This window comes from Diadema antillarum, unplaced genomic scaffold (assembly GCF_040938485.1).
Source record: "Diadema antillarum isolate AM-2024a unplaced genomic scaffold, OU_Dant_1.0 seq00001232_RagTag, whole genome shotgun sequence".
NCBI lineage: Eukaryota > Metazoa > Echinodermata > Echinoidea > Diadematoida > Diadematidae > Diadema > Diadema antillarum.
Window position 1 is genome coordinate 220,285 of NW_027272020.1, and position 18,347 is coordinate 238,631.

The window sequence follows — 18,347 nt, forward strand, 5'->3', positions numbered from 1 at the left end:
CAGCTCAAACCGGAATGGACTAATTTCTGTCCATGGCAGAAGTTTACGATGGTTTCCACTGCTTGCCGCTGCAGTAGATTCATTTCACAGGTTATCATTTGTTACATTTTAAAATGACTGGCATGCACAATTCCTCTCTAGTCTATCACTTCAGTACCCATCAAAATTGTGGTCTACTGATAATTACAGTGTACATTGAAGCTATGCTTTTATTCTGGATGAAGAGCAATGCCCCAGGCAGATCGCATTGCTTAAATTTGTGTAGATGGTCTGCGAGTTATTCACAGTTGTGAAACACTTGTCAGTAGAGATGTACACCTTTATAGAATGAGTAAGAATGAAGGATTAAGTATTACATGTAAGAGAGACAGACATACAAATGGACAAACACATAGTACTTTAAAACTGTGGCAACCCCATTAATTAATGGCTTTATGGTATTTGCCTTCTGCCTCCATTGTGATAGTAGGGCAATAGAGCCTATTGTTGTATACTAGACACGTATGTCATATTACAAACATTTTAGGACTTGGTGCAACCAGAAAACTTAAATGCAATAAGTCAGAGGAATTCCTCTGTCAAAGTGAAAGATGGTGGTTTATAGGAAAGTTTAGAATGGATAATATCATAGGGAAGTTAAATGCAGTTACAAATAGCATATCATGCTTTCAGATTGCGATGCAGAATAAATTGTGATTTTTTTTTTTCCTCTTCCCCTTCGTCAACAGAAAGCTGCACTAAGTGGACTAAAGAATTCAAAGAATGTGGCCGGAAATGTTGAAAAGAATATTTCCCTCTCACGGCCCACAAGTAGAAGTCTGCAATAGTCCATTTGCCTTTTATTCTGAAACCATATATGCAAAGCTATTAAAGGACAAGTTCACCTTCATAAACATAAGGATTGACAGAATGCAACAATAATAGTAGAACACATCAGTGAAAGTTTGAGGAAAATCGGACAATCGATGCAAAAGTTATGAATTTTTAAAATTTTTGTGTTGGAACCGCTGGATGAGGAGACTACTACAGCTTGTGAGTCATATGCGTACAACAGTATAAAGAAAATGTAAAAGAAAATTCAACATATTTTCACTTTTTTCGCATAATAAAAGAGCACTTGACTTGCCTCTTTGTGAAGGCGGGGGGAATGATATTACCCATAACATATGTCGGTAACGAGTCAGGGGAATGTGTACTTTTTTCAAAAGACGGAATTTTGTGAAATTCTCTTTATATTTTCCTTATATTGTTGTACGCATGTGACATCTAAGTTATACATACACTGCAGTAGTCTTCTCATCCAGCGGTTACTGCACAAAAACTTCAAAAATTCATAACTTTTGAACAGATTGTCTGATTTTCCTCAAACTTTCACTGATGTGTTCTACTAATATTGCTACATTCTCTCAATCCTTATGTTTATGAAGGTGAACTTGTCCTTTAAAGAATGAAATCATGTCGGAAGCGAAAGTAGGTTGAGATATGGCTCGCAGAGGTAGCCTACCCCTTTTCCTTGTAAATCAATGCAGCCCTGCAATATTACGGCCTTGCAATATTCTGGCCTCTTCGTGAACATGCAAAAGCAGACCCATGGTCCCCGCTGCAGATCTATACAAATGTCACTGGTTTGCCCGGTTCACCGTGTGACATATTGAGCAAAATTAAGTTGAGGTCACTGGATGCTTGTTATTGATTGAGAGAAATTTAGATCAGGATGGCCGTGTTTACTTTTAATTACAACATCCCTGGCTCCCGAGCGGATGCAAAAGAAATCTGGACTGAGCCCAGTACAATCGTAAGGTCTATACAGAAAAGAAAATATTGATCGTGATGATTATTATATTCAATTTATTTCAGCATTGCCCTTCTATTTCTTCCTTTTTATCATTTCCTTTTTAGTCTTTTACCTTGACATTTGGCAAGGTGTGTGTTTGCGCTGCAGCTCAGGAATGTTGTCAGACAACATGTTTTAATACACTGTATGTCTGTATTGATGGTTGCAAAATACAGTAGCATTTAGCAGCTGAGTGTGTGTGTGTGTGTGTGTCTGTGTGTGTGTGTCTGTGTGTCTTTGTGTCTTTGATTTTGTGTATGAGTGCTTCAGTGCAAGAAGCTAGAAAAATAAGCAGTGCTGATTTCCAGATTTATACAAACTTGAAGCTTTAACAGCGCATGTAATGGTAGGAATTATTGTACATATGGTGCCAATTTTCTGTGATATCTCCAGCATTGACACATCAACAGTAACAATCTGCCGTGTCTGTTTTTCTTCGTGCTTGGTCAAAATATTACAGTATAAAACTCTTTATCTCTATCATGATATGGGGTTTGTGATATAATCCATTGTGTGATAGGTGTGATATTGTTTTCTGACTGTGCCTTGAGTACAGCTGATGCATGCAAACTGGACTCAGAAGGATTGAATGCATGTGGTATGCACAGCTGGATGGAATAAGTGGTCATTAGTTCCTGAGGGGAAATTTCCCCATACATTGTACACACATACCAAAACACACACACACACACACACACAAAACAAAACAATACAAAACAAAACAAAACCAGCTGCTAATCATGCATTTAATTATTTGGGACAACATAGGGGAAGGTTTGTACATGTACATGTTTGTGGGTTTTTTTTAATAGTCAATGTCAAATTGTATTGGTATCATTTCTGTTTCGGAAAATGTTTATATCCATTTTAATGTCAAAACCTTGCCATGATAAAATACGTCAACTGTCATATATCTCCTTTAAAACTTTTTTTAAATCGGAGAGATATTTAACAGTTCACTTTATTTTCATAAAATACTTAATGAAGATTATGTTATGTGACAGTTGTCCGGGATAAACTCATTAGGAGATATTGTAGCATCACTCAAAAAGTGCATGATCATATTTTTTGTATTTCAATCTGTCAAGCAAAATTATGTTTTTACAATCTTCAGGAGCAGCAGTGCACTCATTCTTTTCTTTTATTTCTATTTTCTGGGGAAATACTGCCCATAATTCAGCTGTTTAAGCCATCTGTTGGCAAACTTACTGTGTGCTTTGATTAAGGTACACTTGGTGATGCTCTCCTTTGCTAATAATATCTCTCCAAATACCTCTCCAGTTTCATTAATCTAGAAGACAAAATAGATATTTCCATTAGCTCTTTCACAAATTATCAACATAAACTCCAAAAATATTTGTAGTATCAGGATGAGATACAATCTGATATAGTTGCATGCTTGTGAAAGATACGTAGTGTATGCATACATGTATGGTTCAGAAATGTTTCATTGAATACCATTATATTCACAAATGAGAATCTTCTCTTTCCTTTTCTGTGCTACAGAGGGGCAAGTGACGGTCGCGGCAGACATTTACGCCTTTGGCATTTGCGCCCTCGAGATGGCCGTCCTGGAAATTCAGGGCAACGGTGACTCCAGGCATATATCACGGACGGCGATCAGGAACGCCGTCGATCAAGTCGACGACGTTTCGCAGAAGGTGGGTTATCAACAGCGGTGGTCATTCAACCCATAGCTGTCATCTTTTGTACTCTGTTTTGTTATTGATGTTCTTTTTTGTATGTTTCTTATTTTTGTTCTTTACGAGCAGTTACATGTTAAGTGGGTGTTGACACAGCTGGTCAGATGGGCTGGTATGACATTTACAGTAGAATGATTTTCATGCAATAAGTTTGGGCTGCCATTGGCAGTCATATGAACTGGTCATAACATTGCAAGCTAGCACTTATTCCTTTCATGTGGCAGCTCATTGTGTTGTATAAAGTAAAATCGGACATGTCCCTGTAATCGTTGGATAGCATTCTATCAAAAGTTAACTTATATTGTGCCATTGGTTGGCAAAAAATTAATGCGTGGCAAATCTAAAAGCAACAACCCAAATTTACTGAAAATGTTGTCAAGGATGGAGGAGCAGCAACAAGTATGGAGATGTTGCATCTAGTTGCAGGAAGGAAAATAAAGTGTGGTGTGTGGTAAACATGTAGAAAAGATAGATTAGATATATAGATGGATAGATAGATAGATAGATAGATAGATAGATAGATAGATAGATAGATAGATAGATAGATGGATAGATACAAGTAGATAGATAGATAGATGATAGATAGATAGATAGATAGATAGATAGATAGATAGATAGATAGATGCATAGATGGATAGATAGATACATGTAGATGATATCGATGTAGTTGTGCAATTCAAAGAGCGCATGAGAATGATGTACAAGATAGATCCAGATATCTCTTTCCCATTTGTTACTTTAAAAATGAAGGAATGATGTACTTTATGCAGATTGCCAGAGATGAGTGTCATGCAAATGTTTGATTCAATACAAATAGGGCATGATCACTTTCTTGCCAGTCAGATCATAGAGATTCTGAACTCCATCCGATGATGCGCACTGCACACAAGTTGTGTGATGGCAATGTTCTTACCATGACTCGCTTTCTGAATGATCATCACTTCAGTTAAGTTGATTGTGTACATAGCCTCTTGGAAAACCTTTCATGCTCATCAAACCAAGGCCTGTAATTACATCAGTGTAAGGCAGCCATGGCTAATCCTGCCATTGCTTTTAATGGTAGGCAAGTGAAATGGTTAGAATATTGAAAAAAAAGTCATAATCATATCAGCTCATCCACAAGAACTTTGACAGGCATACCATTGTTTAAAGTCATTTTTTATTTATTTATTTTTTTTTTTTTAGACAGCCAGCCAGTTGGTGAAAGATATGGTACTTGAAAATGTGTTTCAAAAGCAACTGATCATGAGTGCTTCACTATGCATTAGTGGTTGTGCCATTTGACAATTTGATTACACACATTATTGGGTTGTTGTTGGGTTTTTTTTTCAGTATAAGAGAAATCCTATAATGTGGATAAATGCCACAGACCCAAAGCATAGCTCATCTTCCAAATCTGCATCATTTTTCTCAAATTCTGCTGTCTCAAATAATTGAGAAAGTTTTAGAATCGTTTTTAGTCAGTTGTACTGTTTACCACTTTGTCCTACGATATGTCAAAATGTTCAAAAGTATCATTTAAAGTCAAAACTGTTTGAAACTTCCTCACCAAAGTGAATGGCCGAAGTGAAGGGCCAAATTGCAAAACTTTTTAAACTTGTGTAACTCCCTGTCACAAATTGAAAGTGATCGCCACTTTGCTATTTAAAACTGGTGACATTTGCAGGATTTCATCCACCGGTCACTGGATGATGTCCAGCGGCGGCCGACGGCAAGGGAACTCCTTCTGCACCCCGTCCTCTTTGAGGTCCATTCACTCAAGCTGCTTGCTGCCCACAGCTTTGTCAAGAATGAGAGTGAGTGCAGGGATATTTATTTATTTATTGAAATCATGGTGTTCACTAATCCAAGTTGCTGTCCTCCCAGAGTTGATGATACAGTGCACTTCCGTTATAACAAATACAATTATCAAAGAAAAAATCCAGGTCCTAATATTATCACCCTAGATATATCTTTATATACTTAACTGTTTTGCTCTAACTAAATTTTGATATAACGAAAGAAAATTGCCAGTCCCGAGGGCTTTGTTATAATGGGAGTTGCCTTTAGTAATGTTTGCAAAGTCGTTTCGTTATCGTTATTGTAGAAGACTGGAAGAACCCCAAATGATATCAGTTGGATGTCTGAAGTATTTGATCCTACCGTTCATATAAAGTTATCCCATGCTGTAAAAGCAGGGAGGACAGTTTGCCAATATGCTGTACCACAAAACCTCAGGCACCTGCCATTGAAGTGGCCTCGCAGTTGTTTGAGTGGATTGGATTTGCCAGACATGTCAAATGTGGATCATGGAGTATTAAACTGGCTTGTTCTGGGAACTAGACAGACCGTACAGCAAATGATAATCATGCATGCATTACATCCATGTAGGAGATGTTATTTGCGTCATTATGTGCAATTCCCTCTCAAAGGTTTTCTTCAAGAGCACTTGTCGGACAAGGAGCAGAGGGAAGTGAAGAAGGATGAAGTGATCGCCACCATGAAGCTGCAAAGCCAACAAGAAGAAGTGCAATGGAGGTGAGGGGATATCCTAGGAAGATCCCTGATGCAAATCTCTAAAGTTTGGAACAAGGAGAACCTTGTTTCAACAAGGACCTAAGAAAACTGTGACAATTTCCTTGTTGCATCAGATATCTCACTATATCAAGGCAGAAAACAACTTAAATGATAACGGGTTGGGCACTTGCAAAAACACGTTGTTATAAGAGGGCTTTGCTATATTTTTGACGTCTTTATGGCAAGGTTTTCACTGCAGCATGAAACACTTCTTTAACATAGCTGCAGACAAATGGAATGTTGGTGCTAGAATGTTTGTCTCAGGGTATTGGTGCCATATCGCATTTGTCATGACATTAGTGCGACAATTCTCCCGCCCCAGGTCAATGTTATCCCAAGCAATCGCAGGGTACAGGTACAAGTTATCGGGGTTGTTCATCCACTGACAGTCAGCTTATCTATCTTCCTTTCTGCCGTTTGATGCCGTGCCAAATGGCCCTGAGCAATTTTGGTTCATTGTACTTGTGCCAGGAATTCAATTTCAGCAGTCATGTCAAGTTATTCAGTAGACAAGTCCTTTGCAAAATTAATGTGTTTTGTACATTCCATGTAGCCAAAGAGATGCATCGTACCGAATCAGATACTGCTGCAATGAATGAGCTGCCCTCAGCTATACCCCCCCCCCTCTGCCCTACCCCACCCATTACCTCATGCTAAAGATGCTAGCTTGATTTATTACAGAAAGCAAACATACACAAGTGAGAGACATTTCAATTTCGTGAACTGTTCTTTGAGAGTGATAAAAAGACAGACATATGGACAGATGGACAGACAGGCACAAGCACACAGACAGACTACATTGTAAGAGCAAAGCCACAAAGTCTAAATTTAGGTACAGATAGTACCCACTACTATCTATCGTCCAGGAAAAAATCTGCAGTCAGGGATATCCGTTTGTTCCATTGATCGCTGTCTGGGTTCCATGTCAAATGGCACACGGCTTAATGGACTAGAGGCATTTAATTGATAATCAATACCAAACAGTAAATGCCAGTAGTGTGCTCATTCACTAATTCAGGATGATATTTTAAACAGAGATTCTCAATTAAGCAATGTTAAATCAGCATGGTCTCATTAAAAAAGAAAAAGAAAAAACGTGAAAGTAATGAGTACTTGCAAGGAATGTTTGGTTTTGTAGACCTGTCATTTTTACATCTAAATCAATCATTTAAAGGAGACCTCCGGATGATTTTCAGATTTTTACATTTGAAAGACTACAAATTGGTTATACGGAGGACAGAGTTTCAGAATTTGTGATAATTGGGATGAAGAATAAGATTATTTTCAAAATTTAGAACAAATTGCAATGAACAAGGATGATGACATGGCAGAGTCACTATAAGAATGCATGAGTTGGGGCTCAAGGAAGCAGAACAAAAGAAGAAGGCATGCATAGATTATACACAGGTGAACTCGCAAGCAAGCGGTATTGTAATGGGATTACACTGCTACATTTCTGAAATATGTGAACCTCCTATGTCATCATCCTTGTTCAGTGTAATTTGCTTAAGGTTACAAATTTCAAAGTATGGTTTCTCTGCTCAAGAACCACAATAAATTCCACAAATCTATACATGGAGTTGTCGATTTATGTACTAAATGATGTGAAATTATGAAAATCGTCTGGAATGTCCCTTTAAGTTGTGAATTATCCTGTACAATATGTGTACGCTAGTATCTATCTCAGTATTGCCTGAAAAGACACGTTACCCATCAACTGACAAATACTCATAATGTTGCCAGATTCTTACACGTTAATTTGTAGTTCCTGCAATTTTATGAAATACAGATCTCAAGTACTCACTTTAAAATCATTGTGTAACTCATGAGCTCAACTGTAAAAGCATCATTGTATTGAATAGTTTGTGGAGAAGTAGAACACATTCTGACGACAAAATAATCATTGAGTATTTTTTTGAGGAAGCAGAAGAGGAAACATACCATCCTTCCTGCCTTGCAAGATTTATATGTGTGAAGAAGCAGATGTGTTTACCTCCATTTTGTATTCGTAGTATTATACAGCTGTACTTAGTGGTAATGATAGTCATAGTAGTTGTAGTAGTAGTAGTAGTAGTAGTAGTAGTAGTAGTAGTAGTAGTAGTAGTAGTAGTAGTAATAGTAGTAGTAGTAGTAGTAGTAATAGTAGTAGTGGTACAAGTAGTACGAGTAGTTATTATATTAGTAATAGTAGTGGTAGTAGTACTGTTAAGGTGGAAATTTTTGCGCATTTCGCAACACAAGAAACTAGTGCGAAAATATCCACTTTTACAGGAGTAGTAGTAGTAGTAGGTGGTGGTCGTGGTGGTATAGAATTTTATCATTATTTTTATCAGTATTGCTTTTGTCATTACTACCATCAATATAATTTGCACCAATATTACTACTACTGCTACTTGCATCTTATTTGTTAATGTTGTCAGCCTTAGTTGTGAAGCTAGTGCCACATAAGTTCTATGCAGGCTTAAGCGTCACTCGTGCAAAGAAATGTGAGAGGCCTTATTCCTTGTAAGGTAAATCTTAATTCGGTGTGTCCTTTGAAGCCTTGACTGGCCTGGGGTCGTAGGTCAGTGATATGACTCACCATGTTATTGTCTCTCTTTGACCTTTGCCCTCCCAGAGTATCTCAGGTACCCGCCTTAGAGCTGGAAAAATTCCTTGAGGAAGTCAAGTAAGTGATCATATTCCACTCCTCAACGTCTCCATGTTTGGATGCATTATTTCCATCCATTTTGCACCGAAACATATGTGTAGTATAGTAATGAGCAAATCATCACAGCATCCCACTTTTGCAGAAAAGGCCGATGCTTTGCCCCACCCCCTTTTAAACTACCATCAGTTTGAGAAATGTGCTTGCTATATGCACACATACACTATATTTTGGACAGATCTGAAAGGGTGGTAAAACTGTTGAATCTCCCTTCTTCTGATAATCTCTTCAGATCATAACAGTGGAAGAAATGCAGAAACCTATGTATCTAATTTGGACATTGTATTTGCCATGTGAAATGAGTTTTTAAACACACGAGTGTCTCCCCTATAGCATTTTGATCTGTCCTTGATTTCAGTGTGAAAATGTGGGCTGCCCTAAAGTGGCTTGTAAATCACTATTGTGTGGAGTAGCACAAGATGAGCCCAGCTAGTTTGTAGGATTAATGTCTCTCTTGCGCCATTTTTGGAGCATCAGAATGACGAGAACATTCTAACAAACATCTAACCCAATTCTGTACCGTGAAAGTAATGATTATTATATTTTGGATCAAAAATTTGTCTTCCATTAAAGAGCTTCACGTGATTATAGGTATTTTGAACTATTTTAGAGTGTTGGTGTGTTTGACACTCCATGAAGTACTATTTGCAAAATGACGTCACTTTTATGACGACATTTTGCAAATAGTATACTATTTGCAAAATGATGTCACAATCACCCTTCTTTACAATCAAGTGTACCCGTCCGCGTCCGGTCCCGAATTCTAGTGTTCAGGTTTGCAGATGCCATACGAGCGCTTGGATACATGCGACGGGCAACTCTGGCGGTGCCACGGCTACTACGTTTTTCAATTTCCGATCTCTCGCACTGTTGCGTATTGCAGGCGCTGCGCTGCCGCCGCAGTGTGGCTATAAGCCTATAGACGGTCTATAATGATTTTCACTTTTTATTCAAATTTTTGATCCAAAATATAAAACATATATACTTGGCCTAGTTTCGAGTTTCTTGTTAAAACTATGGGCCTCGGTGACTCCAAACTAGTACTATTCACTTCGGGGCTGCGCCCCTCAGTGAATAGTACTAGTTTGGAGTCACCTCTGCCCATAGTTTTAACAAGAAACTCTCAAGGCCAAGTATATTTGTATACTATCGAGTTCGGAAGTCGTACGCAGATGATGTCATGTCCTCTTTTGCTGCTTCAATCGTCCCCCTCGCGCAGGAACGGCATCCACCCGCTGACCGCTTTCGCGATGAAGCGGCACAACCCGGCCAAGGTCCGGCCCCAGTCGCCGGAGACGCAGGAGTCGGTCAAGAGCGCCACGCCCGAACCCATCGACATGGAGAGCCGGAAGATCACCTACATGCAGTGTGAAGTGAAGCAGGGAGTGGAGGAGAGTCCAAACCTACATGTGAGTCAAGAAGGCATCTTATTTAACACTTTGTTTGCCTTTCAGTGCAGGTTGACACAGAAAACCCCCATAGCATCATATACACTGCCCTAAAGTCCCTAGCAGAGAAATGGTTTAAACATCTCTGGCACTTGTTACTATTTCTTATCTTCTTCTTCTTCTTTTTTGTCATCTTTTTTTCTTTTTGGAGGGAGGGGCAATGGGGGCATGAGATAGAATTGGATGTGCAAGAGGGAATTAAAGACTGGCATGGTGTTTTCATTTCTCATTTTTGTTTGTTTATTTTATTTTTATCTATTTATTTTTATCATTATTATTATTATTATTTCCTTTGCTTTGCTATGCTTAGATTTGGTTTTTAAAAATCTCCCAAGAGTAGATTTCCTTTGAAAAAAATTAAGAAAAACAAAACAGAATGGAAATTTGATTAGAATTTCCAAGTAGGCAAAGATAAAAAAAAAATGCATGGAATGAATATGGAATCCTAATCAGAGAGGTGGGAGGGGTGCAGTGTGAGTGTACAATTGTATAATACAATGTAGTATCCAAGCATGCGTTGTAAGCAGGAGAGTTGCAACAGATATTTCCGTATTGAAATGATGTATATTAGTAATGCATGTGTGCTGGTGCTTGTTTGATGAATGGTCTGAGAGCCAAAGTAATCCAAAGTGGTAAACTTAGAGTGAATGTTGGTAATCCTGGAAAACCCTTGGTCCCCTGGCCATCTTGGGTGCGAGGGGTATGTGGGGAAATTTGGGGGAGGGGGGGGGGGAGGAGTGTGTGGAGTTGCAGGTTGTGAGTATTCAGTACTCAGAGAGTCTAAAATAGGATTGAGTCGTCCATTGTGAGGTGGCCACCCTCCCGTGTCAGTGGAAATTAGAGTCGAGGAAAAGCTGATGTTCAAGCCTCGTTGGTGTGCGTCTAGACTGTGTGGCTGCGATCCACTGAAGGAAGATGAAATCATCCCGAGGCCTGCTTGTGAGGTGTGACTGTGTGCTCCGTTTGTTAATCATGGCCTGATTATGTCACAAACTCTTCTCACAACCCCCTCCCTCCCCCCCCCCCCCCCCATCCCACCGCCCACCCCCGAGAAGGATGAGAGTTAAAAGAAACAATGAACCCCACACAGACATGTACATCCCCTGTTACCAAAGCCCGCTAAATGTCATTCTTGGGCAAGTAGATGTGCAAGGTTGCTGATAGTAACTATTAATCTTGAACAGTGTTGGCTAATTGACTGATAGAATGGTGATGGTGATGGTGATGGTGATGATGATGATGATGATGATGATGATTATGATTGTCATGATCATGATCATGATCATGATGAATGGTGATGATGATGTTGTTTATTTTAATCATAAAATAATATGAAAAGGAAGGCAGACATAACAATAGAGAGAAAAGCGAAAGCAAGCAATGTTTTGAAAGATGTGTTGTATGCTAGCCTTATTATAAATAACTTGATATTTTCATGATTTATTTGACAAATTTGTTTTCTCCTGATTTGCAAGTATTAGTCAAATTTCCTGCACAACCAACACTGCGTTGATATACTCCAAAAGTGGAAAATTTTTGCACATTTTGTGCAACAAGAAACCAGGGCAAAAATAAAACACTCAAATATTTTTGCAGGTCATATGTTCCACTAAAAAATGTCTTGATTCAGCGGAATTTAAAACACACAAAATCCATCTCACCCAGCCTAGCACGAAAAATTACTCGCACGAAATTATACTTTTATGGTTGTTCATACTCTAGAGCCTACATGCACTTGTGGATGTCAATCTTACACATAAGTGTATATGCACAAGTACACACACACACCCAAACACTCAAAATCCCCTACACAGAAGGACAAGCATTCATACTTTTGGAGTACTGTGTAGCTACTGTCATGATACACTGTATACTCAAGTGCCTGCAATGCTGTTAATTTGACACGTTAACGAGCATGCAAATGCAAACACCCTCAAAACACTTATGATGCACTACACGGAAGGGGGAGAAGTGCTATATGTGGTCTGCTGTGTAACTTCTGTGTTGATTTAGTGTATGCTCAAGTGCCAACAATGATATCAATTCAACACACACTCATAACACTCATTCATAATGCCCTACACAAAAGGGGAAACATCGCTATTCTTTGATAATGTGATTTTGTTTTTCCCTGGCTCTCTTCCATGTTAGCTGGAGCTGCTGCTATGGATGGACGACACCATGAACCGGCAGCTGAGCTGTGAGATCACCACAGGTCAGTGACACTGGGGTCAGGGGTCGCTGGGGTCAGGGTCACTATTGATGATGAATTTGTGATTTGTTTTGTTTTGTTTTGTGTCTAGATAGCTATCATCGTTGGGAAAGTTTGATTCATGTACACTACAATTTTATGCCATTTATGGAAATCAAAATAGCTTTTTTTTTTCTCTACTGATTGAGGTTGACTCAGTCAAAGCTTCAAAAAGTGCATTCCTGGTGTTCAGATTATCCCTCCTGCATTGTGCATGAGTACTGCATAGGCCATAACAGCGAGTCTAATTTGGGGGGAATCTTGACTTGTTGATAATTTTGTGAGTGGTTAAATTCAAGCATCCATTCACAGAGTAGACACGCCGAGACTTCTTAATAGGCCTACTGAACTGCATTTTCATGCACCTTGTTTGTGTACTGTGTACTTTGGACCAGGACATGTACGCATGCAACATGGCATTCATGTTTGGATCAGATTTGATATTTAAACATGTTGCTTGATTCGGGAATAGCACCTGCCTCGCAAAAATTTGAGAAAAATGAAAACCCCGTGAAATATATGGCATGTACAGTATATGTCCATTCAGATGATACTATTTATGACTGTCATCTTTAAGCATATTCTGATGACATGGTTGCTTGATTGATTTATTGATACAAGATATAACGAAGTGCAGTCATGTGCAGTCATGCTTGTCATTGCATTACAAGTGTACTTGACATCCCAAACAGGCAAAGTGTCTTCTGTTTGAGTTTAGGCTTTTCAGAGAGAAAATTTGTGCCTTTTTCCTTTGAGTTCAGTAATCACCAAATTTATCTTTTTTGTTAGCAAGCCACTCGCACTGGTTATAGCCAATTTATAGATGTAAAACAAAAATGTGATGGGGGAGAAGGGAGTGACACCAACCCTCCCCTGCCCCCTCCGATTCGTCCTTGCGAGAGACCCTATCGGAATTGGTCAAATTTGTTTTCAAATCATTTTACAGGAAATTGCATTATTTCGTTGTCCTTGAGACATAATGTCCATTCAACAGCTGATGTGTATCTACAGAATTAGGGGTCACTTTCATCCGAGCAAGTCAGTTTCCTTATCAATTTCCTGCTCGATGGACATCAAATGATGACTAAATCCATTCCGCTGAAGGCAGATGAAGCTTGAAGCGCTCTCGGGTTTATAGGAACCGTCCATAAGATAATCTTTGCTATTTAATCGTTTGTCAAGATTTTGAATGACTGGTTGTTGTTGGTTTTTTTTATGCTGAGATAAAAATGTTGTGCTGGCAAGAGCAGAACTTTGAGGAAAATGTTGTTTTTCATCTTTTCCTTTTCCAGAGGAGAGTCCGAGATTACTGGCAGACGAGCTGGTGCAATATGGCTTCATTAACGATGTGAGTTTTTGTGTGTTCCCTGTCTTCTCAAATATTCCATGTTCCCACCAAGTGCGTCATTACAGAGGAAAAGTGCCTAATGCTCGTCTGACATTTAAGAGCCTCTGAATAACCCTTATTGAAACTGTCTCCACTTCCAGTGGTATGGAAGACTAAACAACAAGAAGAAATGAGTGGCAAACAAATGCATTTACACTTCTTATCTTGTTCCTTGACTTTGTGGAGGGAAATTAAAAATGTCGTAGAACTCCATTTGTGCATGATGTGGGGACTACAATGTGTATATCTCTTTAAATGCAATATGTATGTAACACATGAAAATGTCTCATAAAATGTGTTGCAAATGCTTCTATGACTGTTGAGTTGAATATTTCCATGTCCGTCAGTGGGTTTGCAAATACTGCAAGGGGCCACAGAGTTCTGTGTTAACGAAACTGAGCAGGATACACTGTATTGGTGTGTGGAAGTTGATGTGTTAATGCCTTGCTTTCATGAATGCCTTCTTGCAGGCCGACAGAGACCGAGTCGCTGGTATGATTGAGGAGAAGGTGCAGACTGTGACATCTCATGCCGTATCCGTGGCAACGTAGCACACAAATCGGTACTCGACCCCCCACCCCCACCCACCTGTAACCGTGCGGCCAAATAAGCTTCAGCCAGCCAGTCTCCAAGCAACCTCATTCCTTCCTCGCTGGTCACGTGACGTGACGGATCTCATGGTCGATGACGGCTGAGATCCCGCCGCGGGATGCTTTTTGTTTACGTCTGCAGTCACACACCGCCTGTGCCATTCACGCTTACATCCTATCTGTGGATCCGCCACAGTGGAGAGACTTTTAGGGATGTTGTTTTGCCTTCGTATTTTTTCCCGAAAAAAGAAAAAAATTGGAAAGTTTGCTCTGCTTGTATCCCTCCCAAGATGTGGGTATATGTGTGATGTCGTAGCTGTGTAGGAAATCTCGCTCTTTCTATCAATGGCTGACCTCATGTGATGCTCTTACAAGACTGTCATCTCGTCGTTAAGACGCAACCTCGCATGACGTTGCACGTTGACGCGGTGCACTGCCGAAATGGCTGCATTCCGGAAATGCTGCGGGGGCAAGTGCTTTTTCGTCGGAAGGAATTTTTTGACGCCGCTCTCGCGCACCAGTGATTTTTCTCCCCTCGTGGAACGCCGCCTGCTGCAACAGATCGTTTCTGTGGAGATGTCGACATCTTGACAACAGCCACTGATATTTTGTCTCCGTGTGTCCAAGAGTGTGTGCTCGGCCAAATGATCCCAGGAGGTCATCATTGACAAGTGCTCCCAAGGGATCAGCATCCAGCAATGACTTGGGTCAAGACTAGTGGAAAAAAATCTCTTTTGTTTTTACTTGCTCCAAGATTGGTACTATAATGTAGGCAGCAGTTTTTTTTTTATTATTCCTTTTCTTTGTGTACATATTTTTCAAAATAACTTGAACTAGCTTAGCATATCTATTTATGCTTCTCTGCATTCCTGCCTCAAAAAAGTACAGATCTCTGTGTTGCTCCGTAAAATAGATTAAGAGAAAAAACACACAAGAAGCAAAGAACTAAAATGATGCATGGATAGATTAGAGGAGAAAGTGAGCCTATGCTTTCCTTCATTAGAAACCTGGAGAGGGAAACAGTGAAGGGAATGGGATGGGGAGGGGGGAGGGCAGGGGTAAGAATCTTGTCTTTGTTACTTACTGTGACTGAAATAGGGCATCACAGAGCAGTTGTCTATCATTTGTGGCTCATACAAGTGACATTAATGACTAATCAGTTTGCATACATTACTCTCCAGGCTACGTCATCGTCTGGCATCTAGAGGTCGTGTGCAGCAAACATTCAGTGACGACCCAGTCATACATATCTGTCCTTTTCTCTTCTTTTTTCCCCCTTCCCTCTAGATTGTGTAGCATTTTATTAGAAAGAAAACTCTCACTGGGGAAACCCCCAATACTTGCTTGCCATAGGGTTGTATATTTAGCTGTGTAGATAGTGAAAAGCCCTGCATCGCTTTGCATCCAGCAGATTGCAGGTGGAAATTCCAACAAAAAAAATGCACATACTTTGCTTTCAGTTGGACATTTTTAAATGTATTTTTTTATTTTCTTTCCATCTTTTGATCAAGGGTGTGGAGGGGGAAGAGGGATATTGAGGAGGTGGTGGATACCACTGAAGTAGAAGAGTCGGTGATGATTTTCCCCCCGAGTTTTAGTGGAGGGAGGGGTGTGGGGCGGACTGTGCATACCCTTGGAACGAGGGCTATGTCCCAAGTTAGGAGACTTGGTCAGGGGCGAAACTTTAATCGGCGTTCCTCTGTGTCGCTGGCTGATCGAGGCTGCGTTGAGCGAGCAGTTCCCAGGGCGAAGGAATCGGGGAAGGAATCAATTAGGACAGCCAGACGAAACAGTTGTTGACAGGAGGCGGGACGGAGGTCGCCGAGACATCACGTGCGCCTCCCCGTCTCGTGCGGGCCGCGGAAGCTGAAGCCTGCCCTCGTCAGGCAGGAGGGGGGGAAGAGATGTATTTTTAGAGAGTCGCCTCAATCTTACTTCACAAAGAATTCTTTTCTTCTGTTGTTGCTGTCATTTTTCTCCTTGTCGTGAAAGGGGGTACATATTTGTGTCACACCAACTGTTCAGCAGCAGGACACATGGGGCGGTCGCAAAATGATTATATTCTTAAATAGATAGCGACAGGCTAAAACAGCAGAAAAAGAGAGCAAAGAAAAGCGAAGATGTGGGTGGGAGGGAATACAGATAATGAGCTGCGAAAATTCCCAAATTTGTTTGGAAAGGCCTGAGGGCCATGGTGATTTTGATTGCCTTGTTCCAACCCGGCAACTTAGGGAAGCACAACGGGGAAAGTCTGACTTCTTGTTTTGTTTGTGTGTCTGTTGCTTGATCATTCACTTGCATTGTTTGTAATGATTGTTGAAAGAAATTGGATAAGTTGAGTCAGCAAGAGAGGTGTCTGAAACAGTAGCAACAAAAATGAATAAATAAATAAAATAAATAAAAGTAATAAACGTGCAAATGGCCAAAAATCACTGCTCTAAGCCCAATGACAGCTTCAGAAACACAGAATAGGCAGTGCTATTTTTTCTTGTTCGTATAAGGCTTTTGACAGTATTTCACTTCCGATTTGACATTGTGATGATCAATATCTTTAAGATGTATCTATCTTGCTATGGAGAGATCCTCATGAAAATTTCCATTCCTAAGAATGTCCATGGCAGTGTGTTAATTGTTCCCACAGACTCAGTCTCCAGCTTCTTTGTTGAATATTGCCGCAATCCTGCTAATCCAGTGCTGTCTCGAAGGTGCAGCCATTTTCGTAACTGACTGCTGGTCTTCAATGCAGAGCAATATGAATCTTGCTTCGTCCAAAATTTATTCTCAGATATTGAACTTCACCCTTTAAAAACGAAAGAAGAAGTGCGAGAAAGAGTGCGATAGAGTGAGAGAAATATAAGAGAAAGAAAAGAGAGATGGAGAGAGAAAGATAGATTGAGAGATAGGAGAGAAAAAGAAGAGGAGAGAGAGGGAGAGAGGAATTGGAATATTGCAGCTGCTAAGTATTGCTTCAGCTATCAGACCCAAAACTAGTTTCAACAAAAGTGGAGCAACTGGAGTGAGATGGAAACAAGAGTTTCAAATAAGAAAAAGAAGAGTGGGTTTAAAAAAAAAAAAAAAAAAAAAAGGAAAAGGGCACAACTGTGTTTCGCTGTCTGCGTTACTCAGCTTCTTGAAAAGAGAGAGAACATACTGATCAAAGCTTTATTAGCCTTGACACTTATCGTTTGGGAATAAATGCTGTAGAACAAAACAGAACAAAGAAAAATGATTAGCCTGCACATCCTGACCGTGATGGTTGTCTAACTAGCTGGCCTTACAACCTAATTCTTTTTTTAGTCGTGTTAGTTTTGCAAATTATCAGAGCAAATTGGAGGCCTAACCCCAAGATTAGGGCATGCGTGATTGTCTGGTATCGGCAGCATGCCCAACAGCAGCGTCGCGCTGGCGCTGCCCCCAATTTCCTTTCCCGTTTTTTTTTTTTTTTTTTTTTTTTTCAAGTGCACTTGGAATAGTGAGCAGGGCTGTGGCAGACTTTGATTGGGAAAAGAGAAATCTAAATCAAAGAGTTTGCATGCAGTCGGTGATAATGTGGTTACACAAGTCATTACAGAAGATACATCCCTCCCCCCCCCCCCCACCCCTTCCCATCTCTTCAAACAAAGACGCAAAAAAAAAAGAGAAAGAGAAAAGAACGAGCCAAGAAAACGTGATGGTGATATAAAAAGACTGATTGCTGTCACCGTCTTTACGCCAGCTTGGATTGATTTCATCAATTAGCTGCTGAAAGGAGCAGTAGGGATAATTTACATGGTTATCACCAGTGATTGACACTGATACATAAATAGGTGTTATGCTGCTTACAGTTGTCTTTACTTTGTTGCTTTTTTTTTAGTCCAATTGTGGAAACCAG

The 18,347-nt window shown here is 40.0% G+C and overlaps 1 protein-coding gene across 1 annotated transcript in view; it reads left to right on the forward strand.

Moving 5' to 3' along the window:
* The window catches only part of LOC139745066 (nuclear receptor-binding protein-like), a 59,441-nt gene extending 42,276 nt beyond the window's left edge, over positions 1 to 17,165 (forward strand). Inside the window, exons 7-14 of the mRNA XM_071655479.1 lie at positions 3,341 to 3,495; positions 5,204 to 5,333; positions 5,949 to 6,054; positions 8,711 to 8,761; positions 10,020 to 10,209; positions 12,400 to 12,463; positions 13,792 to 13,847; positions 14,357 to 17,165. Of these exons, the coding sequence (XP_071511580.1) occupies positions 3,341 to 3,495; positions 5,204 to 5,333; positions 5,949 to 6,054; positions 8,711 to 8,761; positions 10,020 to 10,209; positions 12,400 to 12,463; positions 13,792 to 13,847; positions 14,357 to 14,437 (833 nt within the window). The 3' untranslated portion in view covers positions 14,438 to 17,165. The remainder of the gene's footprint in view (positions 1 to 3,340; positions 3,496 to 5,203; positions 5,334 to 5,948; positions 6,055 to 8,710; positions 8,762 to 10,019; positions 10,210 to 12,399; positions 12,464 to 13,791; positions 13,848 to 14,356) is intronic.
* Positions 17,166 to 18,347: the final 1,182 nt, after the last annotated feature.